The sequence below is a fragment of the Agelaius tricolor genome, unplaced genomic scaffold (assembly GCF_023055355.1).
Source record: "Agelaius tricolor isolate 1412-34295 unplaced genomic scaffold, bAgeTri1.0.p SCAF_32, whole genome shotgun sequence".
NCBI classification, from domain to species: domain Eukaryota; kingdom Metazoa; phylum Chordata; class Aves; order Passeriformes; family Icteridae; genus Agelaius; species Agelaius tricolor.
This window is the reverse complement of record NW_027269292.1, coordinates 3,351,949-3,377,035: the sequence shown is the minus strand read 5'-3', so window position 1 is coordinate 3,377,035 and position 25,087 is coordinate 3,351,949. Positions and strand designations below refer to the sequence as shown.

The following is a 25,087-nucleotide window of genomic DNA, read 5'->3' as shown; positions in this document are numbered from 1 at the left end:
CCAGTCACAAGCTCAGTTGATTACAACACTATCCCTGGGTGCCACTCCTTTACTGTTCAGAGTTGCATAAAGAAAAAGATGTAGTGGATATGCTCTTCATTTCATGGTGTCAGATAACCAAATAGGTGTTTCAAGTGACAAAAGCCCAATTTAAAAGAAAGATGAAAAAAAAAATAGTTCTGACTAGCTTGGTGTTGTGCAGCTGCTTTTCCATCTCACTGATTTATTCTTCTTCAGAAATACAATATGGGGATCTTTAATCTGTTAAAAAAAACAGACTAAACCAAATAGATACAGGGCAGGTATAAAGAGCAAACTAAACCAAATTGTATGACCCTACAAATATTTATGTACATATTCCATTTGTCATCAAAATCCAGCTGTCTAACAAAGGACAAAATATCTGAGACCAGAGTTGCCAGCAGCTGCTTGTCCTGGCCATTGCTATTCTGCTGTTTCCTCTCAGCTCAGTGGGAGTTGTTTTTCATGGTCACTCTGGCAACAAGAAGCATTTGGTTTTCTAATGGTTTTGGAAGAGAATGGGGAAGGGAAAAGTAAATTCAGAAGAACCCAAATACATTCATTTTCTAATTGAAATATAAAGCAAAATAAATGAAAGGTGCAAAATAAGTGAGCAGGAAAATAGATTTATAGTTGAAGGTACAACAAGCAGACAAAAACCTCATCTTGAGCTGTCAGTGGAGAAATTGAGAACTGTTTGTACTGAATTCTATACAGTGAAAAGCGTTTGTCAGTCCTTATGCCAAAACACAAAACCTTGGTAGTATTTCACTGGAGCATAGAAATGTTTGTTTTTGAAGAAGTTGCAGGCTTCCAACTCACTTTCATCCTGCATCAGAATAAAAATCCAGCTCAATTTTCAAACAAATTGAGGAAACTGAATTGAGCGAAAATCTCTCGCATCCTACTAAAGCCAAAGCTTTGTTGGGAATCAGATGGGGGAGGGGAGGAACAATTAGTACTCAGATCATTTAAGTGAAATTGGGATTGGCCCTCTTGAGCCTAACAAGGGACTTGATCTCTCCCAGCAGTGCTCTAGTAAATAAGCAGGAGTGGAAGCACTGGGTGTTGCTAAATTTACCTTGTACATCTTAGGAAATACAATAATGAGCTTGCAGTGACTGGAGAATTGATTCTGCATTCTCAACTGGGAATAAACAGGCAGGTCAGCACAATGTCCTTTTCCTTTATTCCTTCCCCAGAATGATTGTGTGCAACCAAGTGATGAAATATATTCTGGATAAGATAGACAAAGAAGAGAAACAGGCAGCTAAGAAACGGAAGCGAGAAGAGAGCGTGGAGCAGAAGCGGAGCAAACAGAACGCGACCAAGCTCTCAGCTCTGCTTTTCAAGCATAAAGAGCAGCTGAAAGCTGAAATACTGAAAAAAAGAGCACTTCTGGACAAAGATCTGCAGATTGAAGTGCAGGTAAGGACAGAGTCTCAAAGGCTAATTTGATGTTAAGCTGGGGAGAGTATCTCTGTGTTAATCTTTGTTTACTTAGTGAGATTTTAAGGAAATTTACAGGAAGAAGCTATTGGTTGTGGATCTCTGCAAAGCTGCTCATATGTCCTTTGAGGGCCTCTTGGTTTTCTTCTGGACTGAAATTACCTTCTTTCATGAAACAGCTTCTGATAAGTTACAGCCAGTGGGCCATTGTAGCCCAGGAATGTCATCCCTTAATAGTATGTGAATTGTAGGTTCAGAACATGAAAAAATGCATATTTAAATGGATTTAATTGTTTTCTTTTGGTTAAGCTTGGGGATTTTTGCCTAGATTTTAACCCTGTCTTGCAATAATCATATGAAGTGCCTCCCTCTATTTATTCATTTAATACACTTCAGGAGGAGCTAAAGAAAGACTTGACTAAAATTAAGAAAGAGAAGGAAAGAGCCCAGGCAGCAGCTGCTGCAGCAGCGGCCGCAGCCGCCGCGGCCGCCGCCGCTGCCCCACCAGCACCGCCACCAGTGCCACCAGCACCGCCACAGCTGCCAGCAGCCAGTGTCACCTCCTCCTCCTCCACCACTGTCCCCGTGCCAGTCTCCTCCCAGAAGAGGAAACGAGAGGAGGAGAAAGATTCCTCGGCTTCCAAGTCCAAGAAAAAGAAAATGATTTCTACTACCTCAAAGGAAACGAAGAAGGACACAAAGCTTTACTGCATCTGTAAAACGCCTTACGACGAGTCCAAGTGAGTAGCGATGCCCCAGCCCCTCCTGCATGTGCTCAGCTCTAGGGTTAGTGTCAGCCCTTAGTGCCAGGTAGTGCTAGAAGTGGAGCTAGGGGCAGGTTATTGCAGGGATCACCGAGGTGTAGAGGATAAAATCTCTATTTCCACTAGCAGTTGCAAATATTAACATACTCAATTGATACTGTTCCTGTGCGTGGTTTATACTTTACTGTTTGCATGTCTCCATTGTGTGACCTTCCTGTCTCACATGCACATACTCCTTTCTTTTTTTCCCTCCGCTCTGTTACTCTTTCTTTTGCCGTTTTGCCTCTGCCTCAGAAGCAAGTGACAATTTGGTTTGAGCAATTCCTTCTGAAGAAGTAGTTGATGTTCTTCAGAATAGCTTCGGTACCGTCTTCCAATAAATGGCTTTTTTTTGGTAAGGCTGTACCAGTAAAGGGGGCTCTGAGTCACTGGACTGCAGTTCACTTTGGACAATGTTTCAGGGAGAAACGGTTTCCATGTGTTATTATTTGTATGCTAGGGTTGATAAAAATGAATATTCAAGCATTTGACAAAGTGAAAACTGCAGTTCTCTGTAGTTTGATTCTGACTGTGAATGAGGACAAGTATTTACCTGTGTACAGTGCTTGTAAAGAAATGGTGAGTGCTGGAGTGGAGAATCCAGAGCATTCCAGGGGATAGTGTTACATGTTGCTGCTAAAGGTGACATGTTGCAGCTAGAGGTGACTAACAGCAGTAGTTAGTAATGGTTTTCTCACATCTGAGAGCTGTGTAGAGATGTATGTACAATAAATTTGACTTCAGGCCAATTTCAAGTGTCAATACCCAAAAGTAAGAACTGGTACCATTTGATTGTACTTTAAGGGCTGATAACAGGGAAACCACAGATCTGGAGTGGTGCATTCACTCCATGGGTCATGGTTCTTTGTTCCATGTTTAGGGCCAGGACTAGGGGACCTCTTGAGGTTCCTTCTAGCCTTGTTTGGGTTTTAATTATGTCTTTTAACAAAGTTGAGATATTTGAAGTGTTTTTCACCTTGGTTTTGAGTAGCTCTGACCATTGCACTATGACATCAGTGTGGGAAATGGGGCTGCTCCTTGGGCTGCCAGTGCTGCAGAAAGAGCAGAATGATGCTCTGGCTGTTATGTCACTGTCACCTCTGAGAGATGTCCCCAGCCTCACTTAACTTTGTGTCTGTGTCAGGTTTCCTGTCATCAAGTGTACTTAGGAGAGACCCTGTTCTCTGATTGTGATACCAGAGGTTTGTGTGTTACTGCACCTGGACTTAGTGAGTGAGCAAAAGGATTTGTTTGTCAGACTTTGTGTTGACTCCAGTGGTCATAGAGTGAATTTTGGTAGCTTGAATTGAGAACTGTGCTTCAGTGCACTGAATAAAACTTCAAGAAAAAGAAATGTTAATAACTCAGTAGGATCCTTAGCAATATGATTGAGCTCTGCTGCTTTGCTTTTTGTGAATTTTAAATTTGATGTTCCTACAAATGATGTCTGTACTGTTGAAGTACATGCTGTTTTGGAAAGGAATTAGCCAAGTTTTAAAACAATTTTCTGAGAATTTTTTAAAATTTTTTATTATATACAATCCTTATATAGGATTGTCCTCTTTGTGCTGGTGTCTCTTTTCTACTTCAGAAAAGACAGGTGTGCTACTTGAAAAGCCAAGTTGTGGTATTTTATGAATACCCTCTGTGTTTTCTTTTGTGCTGTGCGATACTCCAGGATTATAGGGATTTGCTGACACTGTTTTCAAGGATGGTCAGTAAGGATATCTTTCTGAGATTCCTACTGAGATTCCAACTTATTTGTTAAATCATAATGTGGCACCTGCTCCACATTCCAGTGGCAAGGTTTAGCATCTACACCTGGATGCAAATGTGCTCCCACATCACCAGGAGCAGCCACAGCCCCCCTTGGGAAGGGGGTGCAGGCTGAGTTGCTGAGAGCTGTCAGAATCTATGTCTGGCCGTTCTTTATGGAAATTGGGCTGTGTGATATTTATTTTAGGATTTGCCTGACTGAAAAAACAAAAGAAAAGGCAGGATCTGAGCGTCCAGGATGTGTGCAGAGGCCCAGGAAATCAGAGATGCTTCCTGTGGAACATGGGGCAGCTGCTGCCCTGTTGGTGCTGTGGTGTCCCCAGGGTGTTGCCTGCAGGCTGACAGGGTGGCAGGAATTCCTAGAGCAGCACCTGGCAGGGGGTTGGGGTCTCCAAAATCAGGAGGACGGAGGTTCTGAGTCCGCTTGCTTTTGCTTAGGCAGAGAGAATGGATGTGAGCGTCGCCCATCTGGTTGTCACTGGCCATAGGTGTGTTCTGAGAGATCCATACACGAGTTACAAACATCCTGGCATAATATTTTACACTTTTGTCACATCATTCTGTGCAAGGTCCCATCCCCATGATTCTGTCCCTGGTTCCCTTCACTTTGTGTCATACCATACCTGGTTCTGTCACACAGCTGTGTCTGACACGAGACATTATTCACTCAAAATCCCACTTTGTCACAGTTTTAAGTAGTTTATTATCAGTTTTTCAGTGCACACCCCTCCAAAAAAGAAACCACCAAGATTTGAAATTGACAATCATGCCCTAACCCCATTTTCTTTGGTATCATGTTACACCAAGACGTACCTACACACTGCTGGTTGCATGTTCTTGTAGTGTACTCGTAACTCCTAGTTGGTGTTTGCGCTTTGCTTTTGTTTTTTAAATTAACTGAGACCTACATTTTCAAACCTTAAGGAAATGTTTCAGTGGCTTTTGAGCTGCAATTTTGAAAATGTAAACCTTTTCCTTTGGCCTTGTCTTTTTGTGCCTTTGACAGTTTTTCACACACGCCTTGAAGTCAGTAGATTTTTAGCCCATAGCTTTGTCAGAGTCCGGTTACATATTAATATGTACATATTAATACATGTGCATTTTGATGAATTGTCAAATTAAAATTGACCCAAGTGACCTTACTGCCAGTCTAGCTGCAGCATGAGATGTTAGTTTGTAAGGAATAGGGAGCAGGGAAGCTGAGATAGAAGGTAGCCCAGCATCAAATGCATCAGAGAGAAATGCAGGGAAAAGTGCCATGCCATTTGAAATGACAATTACATTGTCATTTTCATTGTGAACACTTTTAGGTTCTATATTGGCTGTGATCTTTGTACTAACTGGTATCATGGAGAATGTGTTGGAATCACAGAAAAGGAGGCTAAGAAAATGGATGTGTACATCTGTAATGAGTGTAAACGGGCACAAGAGGGCAGCAGTGAGGAGTTGTACTGTATCTGCAGAACACCTTATGATGAGTCGCAGTGAGTTCGGATAAGAACCTCTTATTCCATGTCTAGGTAGCAAAACTGCTCTGACTGTGCTTTCCTGTTCCTTGCAAAGAGTAAAAAACGAGTTATTCTGCATATATTGTATTCATTCGTAATACAAATTGCTTTCCAGTAATTGTCTCCCCCCTCCTGAATGTTTCTGTTCAGTAAATGTTTAGGAAAAGTCAAGTCCCTCAGGGCAGTCAAAATGTATTGTGGTTTTTATTTTTAACAACAAACTACTAAAACACCATGTTCTTTAAATTGGGATTTATTTTCTTTTTTATTTTATTTTCTTTAACAGGGGATGGTTAGAAAGACTAAAAGACAAATGCTATATTTAGTGGATGTTTTTGTGCTTTAATCTGATCTGGCTGGAGAATATAATTTTAGTATGGGGGGGTATATGGTTGGTATATGATCATATATGTGTGAATTATATGCATCTTTTACTGTAAGGCCTTGTGTCATAGAATACTCCTCTGTATTCAGTTACAAGGCTGAAGCTTCCATATGAAAAGTGCTTGTATGGAGTGAAACAAGCCCTAGTTGTAGTCCAGTTTGTGCAAAATGCATCTTGAATTGGTTTGGATACTGGCTGGGTGAGGCTTCTGGCTTTACACTGTTCCTTTCATCTCTAAAGCAGAGGAATTATTTTTGAAATCTTGATTTCTACAAAGTACAAAATCTAGGAATGTGTTTTGAAGTGATCTGTAAATACAAAAGCAGTTGGAGTAGAATTTGTCACTCTGAAATCTGACATTACCTGTTGTCTTTAATCATGCCAAGTATCTGCTTGTGTGCAGGGGATGGCAGGTTTATGTGGTTAAATGGAAGCTGGATTGGAGCTAGATGAAGGCTCTGACACCTGGTTTGGCTCTTGCAGATTTTACATTGGCTGTGACCGATGCCAGAACTGGTACCACGGGCGCTGCGTGGGCATCCTGCAGAGCGAGGCCGACCTCATCGATGAGTACGTGTGCCCCCAGTGCCAGTCCACAGAGGATGCCATGACTGTGCTCAGCCCCCTCACAGATAAAGACTATGAGGGCTTGAGGAGGGTCCTGCGCTCCTTGCAGGTGAGGATGAGGATGGCAGCACCAGGGAGTGTGACAGACCCAGTGGGTCTGGGAGGAAGGGGGAATTTCTCCTTATTAGCTCTGAAATTTGGGGAATAGCAAAGCTGTGCCAGCTGCAAACCTGCTTGGTGTTACTGTGCTGAGGAGTACTTACAATAATTAGTAAATCACTGCTCCTGAGTGGGTGAAACTAAACAATTCCTGCAGTGAAAGGCTTTTAAAGGAAGCAGATTTAGAATCCCAAAATGCAGAGTGGGAGCCCAGCTGCACAGGGTATGGAAGGTGCAGTGTTCTGTTCTCAGATCAGTTTGCTGTGGGTTGTGATCCACACTTCCTTGCTTTATTTGAGTGTTACCAGATTTCAGGAGTGTTCTCACAGGGGGTCATTCTCAGCATGTAAATGATGGCATCCTCATAATAAGAATTATGTACACTGTCTGATATTTCTGGTTTGTCTGTCACTCCCAAATAGGCTTTTCTGCTACAACTATAAGGAATTTTTAAGAATTCTGGTAACATTCTTAAAATTATGATAACAGAAATCCTGTAAGTAATATTTTGCATTGTCCTGTATTTTACATACATTTATAAAAGTGTATTAATTTCAGAGTACTTGAAAGCACTCTCAGTAAATTCATTCCATACTTTTCCATGCAGCCTGTTCAGCACAGTATCCTGTTATGTCTGAATTTCAGTTTCCTGTTTTTAAGCCCAGCTACTGGGTCACTGACATTTAAAACTTTACCCAATCATCAGATGAGAACTGGTTCCTTTTCATATAATGCTGCACTTCTTCCTGAAATTCAACTCCAGACCCCAACAGATAAAAGGATGAAAATATTTACCTATTAGTAGTGCCTAATTTAACTTTATTGTATGTTTTCCTTCTCTCCTGTTTCCTTGCCAGGCTCACAAGATGGCATGGCCATTCCTAGAACCAGTAGACCCCAACGATGCCCCAGATTATTATGGTGTCATCAAAGAACCAATGGGTAAGTGTTGGTGAGAGCAGCCCCAGTGAGGGGCTTTGGCCTTTGGAACAGCAAGTTATCAATTTAATAATAATTCATTTCCTGCTGACCACTTCCAGCCATATTTTGCAAAATACCCAGGTTAGGCAGGTGAAGCACTGTGATTCTCACTGGTCCATTCAGGAGTTCATGAGGGCTGTTTTATCTACTCTTAGCCTGACTCCTTCACCCTAAATGCTGCCAGTCTAACAGATGAATGTGGAAGTCAGTGCAGCAATAGGAGAGAATTCATGGTTTAAATTTCTGCATTCAAAGAGGACTATTTTTTTCTGTCTTTGTAATGAGCTCCTCCTCCAAAGGTTGGGATGTGTACTGCAGAAGCTGAGGAGGAGGTGATGCTATGGGAGTGTGACATGCACCTTAAGATGAAGTTCAAAATTATCTTCATCTGACTTGATAGTATAGTAAATTTTGTATTATGTGTCACTTGTCTTTAAAGCTCCAGGGAAAAAAAGGATTCAGATGTTGTGAATGTGGGCAAAGTGGAAGGGGAGATGCTGCAGCTTTCCAGTGCTTTAATTGATCTTCTTAGAACTCACCAGTTAAAACTGGAAAAGCACTTGCATGTGAAACCTCCTGGGAAAATCTACCCCCTGACAGAAATGGTGTTGGGAATGTTATTCCTTTCCTTACAGTATTGAACCAATACCTTTCCAGATCTCTAAATGAGAGCCAGTGTGTCATTTGAGCTTTCTCACCTCTCCTTACTCATCCTAGAAATAGGAAAGTTCAGTTTAGTATCTTGGCAAAATGTTTTGGTATTTTGACTAAAAATAATATTTTGTTTAGGAATTGTGTCCTTTTCCTGTTCCAAAGTTTTGGACTGTGCTGTTATGACAATGCTGAACAGCTCTGATTCCATGATGATGGGTTAAAGTTTATAAGGAAAGCTCAAATAACAGTATGGAGCAAACAAAAGTGGATTTAGCCCTTTCTGACTTAAATAGGAGGAGAAGACATTTGTAATACATGTAAATTTGAGGAAAATACACCAGATAATGCAGATCTATCTGCAGTTGTTTGCACACATTCTGGCATCACTGGTATTTCAAAATAAGCACCCCAAGGCATTTTCCAAGGGCAGATAGTTGTTTTTCTGGCTAAAAGTGCCACTAGACATTTACTATATTTATATTTGACAGGTTTTGTTTCTCTTCCTGTTTTTAATTGATATTTGCATTAGAACAGGACAATTACTACTCACATCACCATTTCTGTCTCCTTAACATGTCTGGTCAGTAAGGGTGAGAGCTCTGGCATTTTGCTTGACCCTGCACTTGAAATCTTTCATCTGTGCCATGTGTAATGTGCACATGCCCACAAGAATTGATAGCTCATTCAAAGCAAGGCAGGAATTCAAAAAATAATCAGTAAGTGATGGCTGGTACATGCACAGGGTACCTGGATCCTGCTTGTCTGACCTTTTCCCTTCATTTCTTCAGAAAAAGTGGGAGCTCCTTGCAAAGGTTTTCCCTGGTCATGGTGATTCTTGCCTTTTATTGAATTTACCTGCACACAACACATTCATGCCTAAGGGTCTCTTCTGAGGGAGAGCTGCTGCTGTCACCAAACCAGAACTCCTGGGCAAGCCTCTAATCTGGATAAAGCCTTGTTTCCCACAGTCTTGACAGTGTAGATTTCTGTTTAGGATGAAAGGCTCTCATTTAAATAATCTTTGGTTTCTTTAAAGACCTTGCTACCATGGAAGAAAGAATCCTGAAGCGTTACTACAAGAAGGTGACGGAGTTTGTGGCAGACATGACCAAAATTTTTGATAACTGCCGTTACTACAATCCCAGTGACTCCCCTTTCTACCAGTGTGCAGAAGTTCTCGAGTCTTTCTTTGTACAGAAACTAAAAGGATTTAAGGCAAGCAGGTAAGCTGGAGTGTTCCTAACCACAGGTGTTGTGCTGGTCCCTGAAATCTCCTTTCTAAGCTTATCTTGTATTTGCACAGGGATTTGCTGCTCCATGCGCTTTCCTGGAAAATTTTGTCACAATTACAGCTTAAATATGATTTCATGAAGGTTACTTTGGAATGTTTATTCAAAAGGAGCTGTTAAAAATTTGGGTGGGATCATGAATTTGCAAAGTTTGAGTGATACTTCAACTCATTGCTGCAGAAAACTTAATAATTTCTGATCAGGGCAAATGCTGTGTCTTAGTTGTGCTGATGTTCTACTCTGCAGTAAATACTTCTCATACTAGTAAGAGACAATCCTGCTGTGAAGTTTATAATCCAGTGAAAGAAATTAAAATATTTCAGTGTTACTTCTTCTCTCATCTTTTTATCATTTACCACCTTTGAAACGGGAGAGTAAGTAAGGTTTAAAGTAGGGTATGGAAAATGAAACCTAATTCAAAAATTAACTTTCAAAATTAAGCTTTAAATATTTTTTTTTTCTGAAGAATGGCTGATACAGAGTGTTTCCCTTACACAGACATTCCTGAGAAACAATATCCATTTTTCTTTCCAGTTCAATGCTGTAATAATGATTTTGTCAGGTAGTTTTCAACCCATGTTTGTGTCACTGCCATTAGCTGGGTCCCCAGCACTCCCTGTGCTTGCACACTGATTTCACTGCTGCATCTTTTTTGTTCTTGTTTTTCATTTATACCATCCATCTTCTTTCTTTTCTTGCAGATTGTGATATCTTTAGTCTGAACTTTTTAACTGGGATCAGAACTGGATGTTGGGGTCACTTTCTTTTATTGTACAATCCAATGACATTAAACTGCCCTAAAAATCCAGATCATTTGTCTAAAAAGTAAATGTTTTTTCTGTTGCCAGCAGTCACACTGGTGAACATAATTGTATTAACAAAAAAACTTGTTCCGTTCCTCAAATACTGTATTGAGAAAAATGAAAAATTCATCATGGAAACCTTGTATTTTATTGTTTTAGTTTAAGTCACTAATAAAACTGTGAATGTCAAAGAGGAATTTTGCTGAACTCTGCTTAGAAAAATGTGATTTTAACATGCCTGTTCAGTTTTTTCCTATTAAGTTAATCCAAAGACTTATTCAATAAATTTAAGCAAAGTGGACCTTATTATAAATATTAAAAACTAAAAATGTCTTTTTTCTTTCCTTTTGATGGACTACTATTATGCAAACATGTGAGTAAAACTGATTTCAGGCATTTTGGAATATCCCAGTGACACACTGCATTTTACAAGTACTGAAAAATTTGTATTCTGGAGGAGAAAATGGGCTTAAAATTCAGAGCAAGAATTATTATTTTTTCTGAAGGGGAAAAAAATAAATGAAAGCGACATGGTGGTAATTCCCTTATTGTGATTTATTTTTGGCTACACCTTGCAGCAACTGTGTTCTCCAAACTGAAGGGTGCTTAATTCTTCACTTTCTTCTGTATTCTGCAGGTCCCATAACAACAAACTGCAGTCTACAGCTTCTTAGAGTTCAGCGTGTTAACCAAACACACGAGCAAGGATCTGGTTGTCTGACAATTTTTAATTAAGGAGCCAGATGTTTTTAGTCAGGTTATCCTGACAAGACTCGATGTAAACTGCGTTTTTATTGGTCACAACAGTCAAATTATATTCTTGGCTTATTTTGTCCAAAGGACAAAGAAATAAAAATCAGCAGCACCACTTTCTTGTCAAGATCAAATTGTTGTACTATTGTGGCAGAAGCAGGAAAACTTTGTTTTGTTGAAGGAGAGAGAGAGCAAGAAAAAAGATACAGTAAATGGGGTCACGTTTAACTCCATGGAAATGCCACGTCTGTTCTTCAGTGAAGAAGCTGGTTTAAAGTCCACACAGAAAACTTTGACTGTATTTATTTATTGTTGCAAAAAAGACGCTTTTTTATTGCTGCCCTCATTTGTCAGCTAATTATTTTTTCTTATAAAATCCAGCCCTGGTTCCATGTAATCCATTCTGTATCTTAACATGATTCCTGTAGGTAAAAGTACAAGAAGACCTCTAGATGTCTTTTCTTTCTATGAAAGGAGCTGCTATGTACACATGTGCACACACACAGGACTGGGAATCAACAAGGAGTTTATCATTCATGGTAGATAAAAACAAGCTTGCATAAAATTTGGGCTGAGTGGTCATGGACTACAGACTCTGTTGCCTTGAATATAACAAACAGTACAATTTGTCATTTACTCTGCACCAGACTGAACTGAGTAAAATCTATTTGAAGGTATCTTGTTTGTAAACATTTGTCAGATTCTAATTTTTTTTTCTTTTGTATTAAAATTCAAAATATGGATGTATATGAAACAAAATAAATGGAGATCATTGTTCTCCCCACAGCAGTAGGTGTGTTTGAGTGTGCGCTGCCACGTGTGTGAGACACTCTGGGGATCTGTGCAGGGATTGCCAGGAGCAGGGTGGGAATGGCCAAGGAGTGGGACCCAACCCCATCAGACATTGCCACAGGGTGCCTGAAGGACGGGACAGGGCAGGAGCTGTTTGTGGTTCCAGCCCTGACTGTCCAGGAGGGACAGGGCAGGAACTGTTTGTGGTTCCAGCCCTGACTGTCCAGGAGGGACAGGGCAGGAACTGTTTGTGGTTCCAGCCCTGACTGTCCAGGAGGGACAGGGCAGGAACTGTTTGTGGTTCCAGCCCTGACTGTCCAGCTGGTACAGGGCAGGAGCTGTTTGTGGTTCCAGCCCTGACTGTCCAGGAGGGACAGGGCAGGAACTGTTTGTGGTTCCAGCCCTGACTGTCCAGGAGGGACAGGGCAGGAGCTGTTTGTGGTTCCAGCCCTGACTGTCCAGGAGGGACAGGGCAGGAGCTGTTTGTGGTTCCAGCCCTGACTGTCCAGGAGGGACAGGGCAGGAGCTGTTTGTGGTTCCAGCCCTGACTGTCCAGGAGGGACAGGGCAGGAGCTGTTTGTGGTTCCAGCCCTGACTGTCCAGCTGGTACAGGGCAGGAGCTGTTTGTGGTTCCAGCTCTGCTATCCCCATCAGACATTCCCAAAGGGTGCCTAAAGGGCTGTCCAGCTGGGCCAGGGCAGGAGATGTTTGTGATTCCAGCCCTGTTTTCCTGGTCAGGCATTTCCATAGGGTGCCTGAAGGACTGTCCAGGTGGGACAGAGCAGGAGGTGATTCCAGCCCTGACTGTCCAGGTGAGACAGGAGCTGTTTGTGGTTCCAGCCCTGTTTTCCTGTCAGACATTCCCACAGGGTGCCCAAAGGACTGTCCAGCTGGGACAGGACAGGAGATGTTTGTGGTTCCAGCCCTGTTATCCTGTCAGACATTCCCACAGGGTGCCCAAAGGACTGTTCAGGTGGGACAGGGCTGGAGCTGTTTGTGGTTCCAGCCCTGTTATCCTGTCAGACATTCCCACAGGGTGCCTAAAGGACTGTCCAGCTGGGACAGGACAGGAGATGTTTGTGATTCCAGCCCTGTTATCCTGTCAGACATTCCCACAGGGTGCCTGAAGGACTGTCCAGCTGGGCCAGGACAGCAGGAGCTGTTTGTGGTTCCAGGCCTGACTGTCCAGCTGGGCCAGGACAGCAGGAGGTGTTGGTGAGGTGTTCCTGCCCACTGGAGCTCAGTGACCTTTGCCAGGTGCTCTGGGATTGTGGAGTGCCACCTGTAGTTGTGTCCCTGGGGGCTCCTGGGCTGCCCTGAGGGGTGAACTGGAGCCCAAGAAGATGCAAACTGCAGATGAGGAGGCTTTTCCTTCCCTGTGTGTGACTGACTTGCTCTGGTACCTGTCTGTAGTTCCCAGCCCTGGTTTCTCTGCAGCTCCTCACCCACCTGACCAGCTTTTGCACTAACTCACAGTCAACTTCTGTTCTACAGTGGTCTGGGGTTTATCTGATTTAAGGATCAGCTCCTTTTGGGTTTAACCTCACACCTTGCTATGCAAGAACCTCCTCTGTTATTTTTCTTACAAAAGATGTTGCTACTGACCACCCTTTCTTACACTTCCAGCTCAGGTGTTCAGGTTCTTCTGGGGGGATTTTATCTACTAAAAACCCGTGTGTTTTTGTACATACAAATGTTGTCATTTAACCAATCTGTGAAAATTACTAATTGTTCAGTGTGGAAACAATAACCCATTTATGCTTCTGAAAGTCAAAGAAGAGTAGTTGCATTTAGGTTATGTTGTCCTTTGACGTTTTAAAAAAATGCTGCATATTGTAAGCATTGTGTTTTAATGGGACAAGGAAAATCTCACCTTTAACAGCACTGGGACATATCCTGCATCTCATCCCAACTTCTCAGCATTTCTGTACTATTTATTCATACCTAAATCCATATTGACATGGTTGAAACCTTTCCTACCTGTAGGCAATAGATTGCTGTTTTTAACAAATTGTGGCAAACTGAAGAGTACTTTTTTGTACCTTATAGGACACATCATCCTAGACAAATAAAGTAATGTGTTTGACATGGATTTGGTGGTGTTTCTAATGAAACATTGATAATGTTCTTGGATATAGGTCTTGGCTTTGCCAGATCATATGTAACTGTGAACCAGTTTGATTAGGGAAATAATCCATCCATGCAATTGAATGCTGCTGATTAATCACCCAACCCAACCCATTCTGTGATTCCATGGGAGCCTCTTTCAGTGTGTTCAGCTGCCATTGGGCAGGTCAAGGTACTCCTCTGGATTTGCTAGTGGTGATGTTTTATACTTAAATGGTGTTACAGAAAATAAATCACTTGTAATTAATCCCCACCTGCCATCAAGCATAAAGTTCATAAGATTTGTGATCTCTGCTCAGTCCTTGTCTTCTTTGTATTTTATAAATTATTACAACAGTTGTTTTGAAATGGTCATATGTTGTAAGATATTGATAATATGAGCTGTGCCAGCTTGATTTTCCTTTTCTGTCTCCTCCAATTTGAAGCAATTATCCTCAATCTCTGTTTAGTTCATGCAGAAATTAATGGAGATTTAAAGTACAGTAAGAAGTTGGGCTTACCAAAAAGCCTTGAGTAAACTCCTGGACAGATGGGATGAGAACAGTTATTCCCTTACACCCAGATTTCTGTGTGGTGGCAGCAGAATTTTCCATACTTACCCTGCTGGAAAGGAAATTACTGACTGTGAAGTACCAGAATTGTCATGGCAGCTGTTGAATGTGAGTGCCATCCCATTCCCAGTGTGGCTATTGCTGGGAGGGATTTGGAATAGCAAGTGCAAGACTGGAAATCCTCTCGATCTGGGAGTTGTTGTTCAGGAGGTGTGTTTAGGATGTGATGGGCCTGGGGACAGCAGTCCTGCTCCTGCTCCAGCCCTGTCTCAGTGGGGCTGTGACACACAGGGATTTGTTGCTCAGCTGCTGTGGGAACACTTTAAGGAGGGACCTTCCAGTCGAGAAGGGAAAGGTAAGAGGACTTGGTAACAAGGAAGAGATCAGGGGATAAATCACTTTTCAGGCTCCCAGAGCAACATCTGTATCCCAGTGTTTTGTGTCAGTTGTGGGCACTGAACTCAGGCTTGGGATGTCCTTACTCTGTGTTTGTCCCTTCCCAGAGACAGCCCCAGGGAGGCACAGGCTGGGTTTGTGCCCACACTTCCCTGGGCTGCAGCAGGAATGGGGCTCAGGCCTGCTCTGGGGGATGCCTGGAGGAGTTGCTGCTTAGTCCTGGACTTCCCCTGAAAATAGAAACAAAGGAACTCGAGATGCACATGTAACCCTTCCTCCTTCTGTCCTCCCAGTCACTCCAGAGCTTTGATTCATTGCCAGAACAGTCCTTCTGCCAAATCAAAACCCCCTCAGATGTTCTCAGGAAAATTCCATCCATCCATGCTGTGCTCCATGCAAAGTCTTTCACATACCAAAAGTGAGACATGGTATTTTTTAGGTAGACTCATGCTGTGAGTAAATTTCTATCCAGTAAGAGCCTTTTGGGTCCCAAATAGGGGATGTTTGTTCTTGGTATTTGGCTCCATGTCAAGAAATACTTGATGCAGCATAGCCCATCCCATCCCCTGCTCTGTGGCTTTCCAGTGACACCAAATGGGGCTGCAGAGGTGTGTGACAAGTATAGGGTGTCAGAACTACCTTGTTTCAAAACAGAAAATGCTTCTATACAGAAGCCACTGCTTCCTGTGGCAGCTCACATCATATTGCTGAGTATGTGGGGTTTAAAGCTCTACTCAATTTTTTACGTTTCTTAATATAAATATGTATCAAATCCTCAGCCAACTTGTCACACAAGGAGATGCCTTTGTGCAACATCATTACATAAGATTTTTGGGTCTTCCAGAGCCCAGGAGACAGTGAAAGCAGAACCTCATGAGCATTTTATTAGTTTCTTTTACAGACTTATTATTTGTGAATACTGACTGGGAACAACAAACATCTCAATTTCACCACTCTTAAAGTAATAAAATGTTGTCTGTTTGGTTTAAAAAGTAACTTTACTCTTGTGCACGTACAAGCTTGGCAATATTTCTCCTGGGGAATGACATTCAGCACAGCTCTGGGACCAAGTGCCCTGGCACACCCAGTGTGTGCAGCCCACGCTCATTTTGCATTCCCTGCATCATTACTTGTAAATGCAACTGGGCATTTGTGTTTTGCAGTCCTTGATTTGCTTTCAGTCAGTGTTCATATACTCAAATTATTACATTCTATTCTGTATGCTTTGTGTGAACATCCAGCTCTGCTGGAAGAATGGTGTAATTTTCAGAAATACCACGGACATGGTTGAGGAGACAAAAATAATACAAATGGTACTCAGAGGTGTTGGTTTCTCTGAAATCAAATGCATTAGGCAGAACTGTGAAAGCACAGTGAACATCCTGTGTAGATAAAGCTGTGGTATCATCTCATGTGTTCAAGGTGAAGGGTTCAAAGTGCAGTTGTTGTGTACCGAGGACAAACTGCCAGAATTTTGCATTACAGTTACTACAGATTATTCGGGGCACTCTGCAGCAGGGGAAGCAACAATAACCTGTGGCTCTGAAAGCAGCTGGAGCAAATTCCCGGCCGGTTAACATTCCCTAGAGTGTCCTCTGTGCCGAGCCTCGCCAGGGGTGCCTGCTCCAGGCACCCGGTGTTGGCTGAAGCACAGAAGCGGCTGCTGGCCTGCGGCTCCAGGCGGGAGCGCTCCGAGGGTGGATCCCGCTGCTCCCACGTCCTGGACGGAGCCCCCGGAGCCTTAAGGACACTTGGAGCGCGCTGCCCTCACCCTGAGATCCCTTTTCCTGTTGAATCTCCTCACGAAGCCGCTGCCGCTCCCGACCCAGCCGTCCCCCGGGCGCAGCCGCCCGCGCAGCGCCGGCAGCAGCTCCGCGGGCACCTGGCGGCGCTTGTGGTGGATGTGCCCCATCACGATGTACCTGCTGCCTGCAACGACAGGAACGGAGCAAACGGGGAGCTGAGCCTCGGGGAGCCAGTGGGGGTCACTCCGAGGGCACCGGGGTTGGGAACAGACACCAAGTTGTGCCTATGGAAGCATCCCGGACACAGGGCTTCCACTGCGGCACCCTGAGCTCCGCTGGGTCCTGGGGTGGGGCTGCCATGGAAATGATGATTTACTCTTGGGGGAAGTGCTGGTATTTGATAAACTTGCACTTAAAAGCGTTACAGATGGATAATGAGATGATTGGCTCTCATACTTAAGGGATGACTATTGTGTGAATATTAAGAAAAGTTTTAGTGATGTATAGTTATGTTGCTGTAGTTTAGATGTCCTCTGTTCTCCCCATAGTTCCCTTTTCCTCCCTGTATGGTGACCATCAGACAGCCAGGGTTGTCTAGCACAGATACAAAGAAGGCTGCACACGTTCCCCTTGCATGGGGCAGTTGGGAATGGAAAAGCTCAGGGGGTGCTTAGGGGGTGCAGCAACACCTGAGCTCCAATCAAGTTACAAGAAAGCAGTTTGCACTGATAAATGGCAAAGAAGAGTGACTGACAGACCTTGGGAGGGGCCAGCGCTGGCTGAGGCAACCCCCAGGCGTATAAAAGACTGAGCATCCATCTTGAAGATGAACTGGCCATGTGGTATCCATGAGGGCAGTTCTCAGCACTACAAATTTTTCCTTATATAGTCCTTTTGTTGTATTTTTGTCAAGGTTTAATAAACCTTTTTAAATTTTCAAAGTGAGCAGTTGCTTCTCACAAAAGGAAAACTGAACAACTTACAAAGGCACCAGCTAAAGCTCTCTTGTATTGTTTTAGGAACCCTGAAAACTTGCCATCATTTTGGAACTGGAGAGAATTAAGAAAGGGCTACACTGGTACCTGACTTCTTCATGCAGTTGGTTCTCTTGTGAAAGTTTGGAGAAACTTGGATGGAAAAAAGGCCTCAACTTTGAGTACATACTTTTCTTCCAAATTTTCCCAATGACCCAGGCTAAGCCTATTAAAGTAGGGCAGACTGAGATTGCAGTGCATGCAGAGGAATAGCAGAATGGATTTAGCTGGAATGATTTACCAAGTTTAAAGTCTGGGCATGGTTTACTGCAGTGGAAAGTATCCACAACCAAGATGTGAACTCGGAAGAAGGCGGCGTCAGGAGTGACATAGAGGCGGCTCATCCTGTACAGTCCATCCCTGTCCACCAGCAGGGTGATCCACTGCACTCCATGCCCCAGGCTTTCCAGGTTATAAACAATTCCATTCACTGCTGGTTTAAGGGAGAGGGAAAAATAGGATCAGAATTGATATCATGGCAATTTTCAGGGCATGTGTGAAGGCTGTAATTTGAAATGCTGTAAAGGAAGTGTCAGCAGGAATCCTTTGGCTCAGGAGTGGGCAGTAGGAATTGCTTCAAATAATCACATTTGGTGAGGTCATTGCCTGAAGTTTTGCTGCTTTGCAAACCTAGTGCTTTACAAGTTTGAGATATTTCTTAGGGAAGAAAGCAATGGGTTTAGTACCATTTTCTATCCTGATATATAAAGAGTGGGCATATTTACCAAACAAAGTAAAATTTTCAAATTTAAAACTTCCCAATGAAGTACAAAGCCAAGCTGGTAATGAAACACTTTGGCTTTTGAAATAAAAGGCCCTTGCCATACCAAGAGACAGGGGCACAAGTAGGTTGTGTTGGGAGCTCAGACAATCACTTCATGCTGCTCTCTCAGTATCTGGCTCTGGCAAGTGCTGAGCTGAGTGCAGGGCTGGGAAAACAGCTCTGTGTCAGTGGGGCTACTGCAGCTGGTGTTACACCTGAATCAGGGGGAGAGCTCTGATTCAGTCATTTATTCTTTTATCTGCACTGTAAATATAAAGAAAGGAAAAGCTCTCTCTGATGGCTGCTGTGGAACCTTGGCTCATCTGTTGCTCAGACTTTTTCCTACCTGTCCTTTCAATTTAGGAGCAGAGCTGTTTGTTAAGGGCTAAAACACACAGAGGTTGGGTTGCTGTGAAGCCCATGTTGGACAGGATTGTGTGAGAGTGGTAAAAACCAAAGCAGGACAGCATTTGTAGAAAGCACTTCCTGACTTCTCCATTTAGAGAAAACAGATGTCTCCTAACGTGTTTATGTTCTACAAATGGAAACATCTGTTACCACTGGGCTTGTATTTTCCTTATCTCTTAAAATACTGTGAGAAAAAGTTGGTATCTGTTTCACAACTCTGTAAGCACAAGGCAGGGTTTCTGTCAGAAAATGCTTGTCCTTAAACAAAGTCTGTACAAAAATACCAGGCTGTTTCCTGCCACCTTTAGTTACATCAGTGTGAACACAAGGACTAAAGACACTGAATCCTAAGGAACTTCAAGAAGAATCCTCTCTAGAGAGAGCATCACAGCCTTCTTTCTGTTTGGTTCACCATTTTATTTTAATTTCAAACTTCAGCCTCGAAAATCAAACTCGCTCTAAATAGTAAGAGATAAATAACCCAGCTGCAATGTTTAATCTGAGAGTATCTAAAACAATTGGTCTTTTCAGTTCCATTGACCAGTCCCAAAGACACTGTTCCTCCAGAGGAAACAAAAAAAGGGCAGTACTAGCCCAAGGGAGGGAAAGGATAATGTAAGTATGTCTCTGAAGAGCTGTGATGGGTCCTTTTGGAATACTTGGTAATTATTGAACATACTTACCATATCTTAATCACAGTATTTTAAAAGTAGCAGTGCAGTATCAGTGACAAGTAGACAGAAGGGGCTCTGTCCCTGTGGGTTGAGGGGGACAGCACCTACCGAACTCGCTGGCACAGAAAGCCTCCCCTTCATCCCGCTCCTTCCGGCATTCACTCTGACACAGCTTCTCCTTGTCACCGTCTGCAAGAGGAGCACAGCCTGAGGGACAGCCATGGGCCCTTGGAGGATCTGTCCCCACACTGTGCCCCAGCTTTGGGCAGCCTGTCCCTCACCTGTCCCGCTGTGGGCAGCCTGTCCCTCTTTGTGCAGCCTATCCCTCACCTGTCCCAGTGTGGGCAGCTCCGGGCAGCCTGTCCCACTGTGGGCAGCCTGTCCTGCTCTGGGCAGCCTGTCCTGCTCTGTGCAGCCTGTCCCTCACCTGTCCCGCTGTGGGCAGTCTGTCTCTCTGTGGGCAGCCTGTCCCGCTCTGTGCAGCCTGTTCCTCACCTGTCTCTCTCTGTGCAGCCTGTCCCTCACCTGTCTCTCTCTGTGCAGCGTGTCCCTCACCTGTCCCTCTCTGTGCAGCCTGTCCCTCACCTGTCTCTCTCTGTGCAGCCTGTCCCTCACCTGTCTCTCTCTGTGCAGCCTGTCCCTCACCTGTCCCGCTGTGGGCAGTCTGTCTCTCTGTGAGCAGCCTGTCTCTCTCTGTGCAGCCTGTCCCTCACCTGTCCCCAGCTCGCCGCGGTGCCTCGGGCTGGGCTCCCAGCGGTTCGTGACCCACGAGGCTTTGGGGATCCTCCTGGACGGGTCGGGCTCTTTGTAGGCCATTCCCTTCCCCGCTCGGTTGAAGTGGTGCAGCGAGTCGGGGTCATTGGGCTCCCCCGTTCCAGAGTCCGGGAAAGGATGGGTTTCCAGCAGGGCCATGGCCTTGGGGCGGGGAGGGGCTCGCAGGGCCCCCAGGCTGTTGGCAGCCCCGGCCAGCCGCCGGTCCGTGTGAGGCCTGTTGGCCCGGCCGGGAGCAGCCCCCGGGGCCCGGGGCCCTGCCTGCTGCCCCAGCTGCTTCCTCAGCCCTGTGCTGTTCTCCAGGGAAGGCTCCGCGCGTTTCCTCTTGTCGGGGGTGAGGGAGGGGATGCCCGCGGGCCCGGGGGGCATTCCCGGGAGCCGGCCCTCCCTGGCATTCCCGCTGGCACTGCCCGTGCCCCGCGCTGGCTCCTTCACCTGAACCTCAGCTGCTGGACTGAAAACATCTTTGCTCAGAGCCTGGCTGGGTTTCTCAGCATAGAGCAGGGATCCTACAGGCAAAAAAAAAAAAAAAAAAAGAGAGGGAAAATCAGTGTTTTAAGTATTTTATTTCAAATGTTTCAGAATGAGAAGACTTGAGGGTCTAATCCATAAGTGAGGCCTTCAACAATAAGATATAAAACTAATAAATAGCTCAATAGATGAAGCACAGTAGAGCTCCTCGTTCCTCTACTCAGATATTGAGGGTCCAGTACAGGGAATGCAGCTGCGTGAGCAAAACAGGAGATTTGCATTTTTACTTTATTATTGTTGCAAATTAAAAATAAACCCTTTTCTCAAACCCCTGAATCTCCAGGGAGCATCTGAGGAAACAAGGTTCACGTTGCCATTTGGGATGCTTGTTTAAGAGACTGTGACAGCAGAACTCTTTGGTTTTCCCATCCATGGGATGCCTGTTGACAATGTCATCCAGACTCTTCAGCAGCTTTGGATGCTACTGGAAAGGTCTTTATCCACAGTTTTGTATCTCTGACTTGAGCATGTAGTAGCAGTAATTAGGCCAGTGCTGCTGAGTAACAATTATTTCAAGGCTTTGCTTAATTTGAGAGGATATTTGAGAAAGAGAGGAAGTGTCTGGAAATCCAGGGAAAAAATAACTTAATGGCACTGTTCACACAAGCTGGGCAATCACCTACACTTTCATTTATACCTTCACCTTGATCCTTTGAACCTCACAAAGAAAAACAACCAAAATGTTTAGCCAGGCAGGAGAGACATTTCCCCTGGCAGTCTATTTTCCTTTTCCTTTAGACCTTCCCTGCAGGCTTGGAGCGAGCCAGCAGAGTTTTCACACAGCTCACCCACACACAGCCTCTGTCTGGTGCTCATGGCTGTGGTTATCCTGTGTAGGAGGCTGATCCCAGCTCCTTGTGTGAAAAGAGAGATTTGACATACACAGATGAACAACGTCCTGGTTTATCTCCTGTCACTGACTCAACTGCTGACCTTGCCACTTCTCCCCCTGTGCTCTCACCAGCTGCTGTCATGGGAAAGATTCCCTGATATTTGGGCTGGCCACACGTAAAGTCTAAAGAATGTCCATGGAGAGAGGGGTGGAAGGAGTCCAAGCTGCCGAAAGCAGCAGGCAAGGGGGGTTTGGAGATGGTTCAGAGTGAAGCTGTGCCCTCTGAACAGGTGTCTCAGACTTGGGTGTGTAAATAAACTCTTCTACCACTTTATCACGCCTTCTCAGTCACAGATTGTATCAAGAAATAGTTCATTTTTCCCTACTCAATCTGTTCAGGACCTTGAGGTTCCTCCTCCTGTACCAACATATTCCTGTCTAGTTGTTGCAACCTCAGAAATACGACTGCAACATAACCAAATCTCAGTGGAACAGATGTAAATGCTATTTCTGTTCTGTCAGTGAGGCACTAAAACCCAAATAAATCCATTCAGGACAGCTTGCTGCAGACATACAAGGCACACTGAACATGGTAAAGTCAGGCAGACAGACACCTGGAGTTACAGGTGAAGGGGACTAAAAGAGAAAGATCACATACAAATTTAAAAATCCTAGATGCAGAAGCAAATCCAACTTCACCTGATACAAATTATAAAAATCCCAGATGCAGAAGCAAATCCAACTTCACCTGATACAAATTATAAAAATCCCAGATGCAGAAGCAAATCCAAATTCACCTGCCGGTGGTTGCTGGCAGGACAGAGCAGCACCAGCTCCCTGCCTGCTTCTGCCAGGTGCTCTTTATTCTTCCTAATACTGGCAAATTAAATATTGCAATCTACACTCCCATCCCACAAACACGTTGAAATGTTTCTTTCTTGAGCCCTTACTTGCTGCAGAGGCTGCAGGCTGGGGGGCTGCCCGGGTTTGCAGGAATGTCCTCAGCCTCAGATGTGCCCCAGCCCCGCTCCAGAGGTAACAGACTTACCAGAAGATGATCTAATGGCAAAGCAGAGGAGCCAGAACACTTGGGTTGTCATTTTGAAGTGAAGTTTTTCCTGACTCAAAATGAGCTGGAGCCTTTTATGCCCTTCCCCCGATCCATGCTAATGAGAGGCAGCCCGAGGGGAAGCGGGAATCACTGGCTGGACAACCCACTGGAGCAGGACCAAGCTGCTGCCTCCACCAGCCCTGCCTGGAGGAATGTGCTCCTTCCAAAGGGAACAACCCGCTGGCTCCACACCTGTGTCCTGGGGATAACACACCCACACGTGCTTCTGGCAGCACATTTTTATTTTTGGGAATGTCTTGCCCTCCTCTGGCACTTTATAGGGAAAAATCATAGGGAACAAGGCTGGCTATGGAGAGCTGTGTTCTGGGGGGAACTGGGAGATGCTGGAATACACCAGAGCCCTGGCACACAGGGCCTGTAAAGGATGTGCATGACAATGGAACATATCTGGGGATTTCTGGCCACCTTCAGTGATACAGCTGCTAATCTCCTCTTTTACTTTCAGGAACCAGTTTCTGTGATTCTTTTCAGACTGAAAAATGCAGTAGTGAGTGTCTAGTCCAAGGGAAAGCTCTGCTGATCCCACACAGCTTTATTTTTAAATCTCTCTTTGCCATCATGAAGAACTCTGCAAATTTTCTCACACCAAGCCAACCCTGATTTGGATTACTGAGTTAAGAAGGCTTATTTCTAAGTGACCTTATTGCTACACAAGATTTCCATTGTGACAGTTTAATTCACCAGCTGCTGCTGGGTGCTGTGGAAGCTGCTCATGACTTTAAGGGACAACCAACAATTTAAAACTCCATAAAGGCACTGAAAGGCTCCTGAAACCCACCTTTGACAGAAAATGTAACCCTCAGCAATGTCTGTGGCATGGGATTCAGTGTTGCTTAGTTTAAGCAGTTGTTTTGTCCTGCCTTAATTAAGCATTTTAATAGGATTCCCAAAAGCTCAGGGCTTTGTCTCCAGCAGCCATGGGTGAAGATAAAGAAAATTTACCAGAATAGTGTGGAAAATAAATGACATTTCACCACATCTATTACTCAAGGAGTTACATTTCTACTGCAGCACTTACTCATCCTTGTTTTCCTCTGTTATTTGAAACATTTTTAATTTCAGAACTATCCCAAGATAGCTATTACAGGAATAGGAATGTAAACTGAGGATGAGGGAGAGGAGGGCTCCTCCATTGCTTTGGTGAGCAGCAGGTACCTGCAGCAAGCAGAAGCTGAATATGGATGGATGGATGGATGGATGGATGGATGGATGGATGGATGGATATACACACACATGAGCATCCCACAGACCTGTATGCCAAGGATTTTAATTCAACCCTCATTCATGTACAGCTGTGTCTGCAGTGTTTTCCCAGCCTCTTTATCTGGGCAGGATCTCCATTAAGAGCACAGTAGCGGTGTTTGGAGCACTCCAGCATTCTAGCAGGGATGCTCGAGCAGCAGAGATGTAAAAGCTTTCCCAGCGGCGCTGGGCAAAAGAAGGACCGAAAGCGCCGTGGCCACGTCCGGGCCCGGGTGTTCCCCGGCTGCGGCTGTCGCGGAGCTCCGGGGAGGGAGCGGGACCCACTCGCAGGACAGCCGCGGCTCAAGGCAGGACTCGGCGCCTGGGCAGAGCAGGGGCTCGGGGCCCGGCCCGGGGCAGCTGCCGGTAAAAGAGTCGGGAATCCCGAGCACGGGGCGGCTGCGCCACAAAACGAGCGCGGCACGACCCAGATGGGACTCGAACCCACAATCCCCAGCTCCGGAGGCTGATGCCTTATCCATTAGGCCACTGGGTCACCCAGCGCTGTTCGGCTGCGCCGCCTGGTAAGAGCCCCGCCCGGCCGGCCTCGGCTCCGCCCCCCGCGAGCTGTCATGTTCTCCCTACTTGCGGCGAGCCGGCCCCGCCCCTCCTTCCTCGCACACCATTGGTCGCGCTGCCCCCAGGCCCCGCCCCCCGCGGCCCCGCCCGCACCTCAGAGCGGGTTCCCGCCCTCACTGTCAGAGCGGCGCGCGGCTGCTTGAGGGACCCGCCCGGGGCCGCCGCGCTGTCCCGGGGACGCCCGGCCACCGCCGCCCTCCTGTCCCTTTAAACTCCCCCTTACGGGCCCGGTCCTGGCTCCTGTGCTGCGGCCGGTAACTTCATCCAGTCCCGGCGGCTCCACACTCGGCCTTCTCAGGGAACACCCCCCCCCGCCCCATCAGGGCTCTGTGACCCCTCACGGCCCTTTTGCCCCACAACCT

General features: G+C 45.1%; 2 protein-coding genes and 1 non-coding gene across 16 annotated transcripts in view; 1 reads left to right on the top strand and 2 right to left on the bottom strand.

Annotated features, from left to right (window-relative positions):
- The window catches only part of BPTF (bromodomain PHD finger transcription factor), a 55,688-nt gene extending 43,751 nt beyond the window's left edge, over window positions 1–11,937 (top strand). For 8 of the 11 annotated variants that reach the window (XM_071451177.1, XM_071451180.1, XM_071451182.1 and 5 more), the window contains 7 exons: window positions 1,224–1,449; window positions 1,867–2,210; window positions 5,360–5,533; window positions 6,426–6,618; window positions 7,526–7,610; window positions 9,340–9,526; window positions 11,033–11,937. In XM_071451177.1, the coding sequence (XP_071307278.1) occupies window positions 1,224–1,449; window positions 1,867–2,210; window positions 5,360–5,533; window positions 6,426–6,618; window positions 7,526–7,610; window positions 9,340–9,526; window positions 11,033–11,069 (1,246 nt within the window). In that variant the 3' untranslated portion in view covers window positions 11,070–11,937. Of the gene's footprint in view, window positions 1–1,223; window positions 1,450–1,866; window positions 2,211–5,359; window positions 5,534–6,425; window positions 6,619–7,525; window positions 7,611–9,339; window positions 9,527–10,293; window positions 10,593–11,032 lie in introns of those variants that run through there. The other 3 variants (XM_071451185.1, XM_071451181.1, XM_071451176.1) reach the window with 2 other exon arrangements.
- A 3,940-nt stretch (window positions 11,938–15,877) lies between these two features.
- CUNH17orf58 (chromosome unknown C17orf58 homolog) lies at window positions 15,878–24,640 on the bottom strand. 4 transcript variants are annotated; one of them, XM_071451226.1, is made up of 5 exons: window positions 24,155–24,640; window positions 20,352–20,918; window positions 19,747–19,827; window positions 18,035–18,226; window positions 15,878–16,943 (listed from the first exon to the last, which is right to left on the bottom strand). In XM_071451226.1, exons 2-5 carry the CDS (start codon window positions 20,776–20,778, stop codon window positions 16,756–16,758), a joined length of 888 nt encoding a protein of 295 aa, XP_071307327.1. In that variant the 5' UTR covers window positions 20,779–20,918; window positions 24,155–24,640; the 3' UTR covers window positions 15,878–16,755. The 4 variants fall into 4 exon arrangements, with proteins under 4 accessions (XP_071307327.1, XP_071307326.1, XP_071307325.1 ...); XM_071451225.1 differs by lacking the exon at window positions 24,155–24,640 and adding an exon at window positions 22,821–23,029 and having other exon boundaries at window positions 18,035–18,223; XM_071451224.1 differs by lacking the exon at window positions 24,155–24,640 and adding an exon at window positions 22,821–23,026.
- Window positions 24,570–24,642, bottom strand: TRNAR-CCG (transfer RNA arginine (anticodon CCG)). Its single transcript has one exon. It is a non-coding gene; the product is annotated as a tRNA-Arg (tRNA).
- Window positions 24,643–25,087: the final 445 nt, after the last annotated feature.

Coding starts and splice junctions, on each gene's coding strand:
- CUNH17orf58 (XM_071451224.1), bottom strand. CDS start 22,872: ATGACAACCCAAGTGTTCTGGCTCCTCTGCTTTGCCATTAGATCATCT. Junction 19,828..20,351: donor CCGCGGCGAGCTGGGGACAG/GTGAGGGACAGG, acceptor CTCCTCTTGCAG/ACGGTGACAAGGAGAAGCTG. Junction 18,227..19,746: donor TTTCTGTGCCAGCGAGTTCG/GTAGGTGCTGTC, acceptor CCCTTAAACCAG/CAGTGAATGGAATTGTTTAT.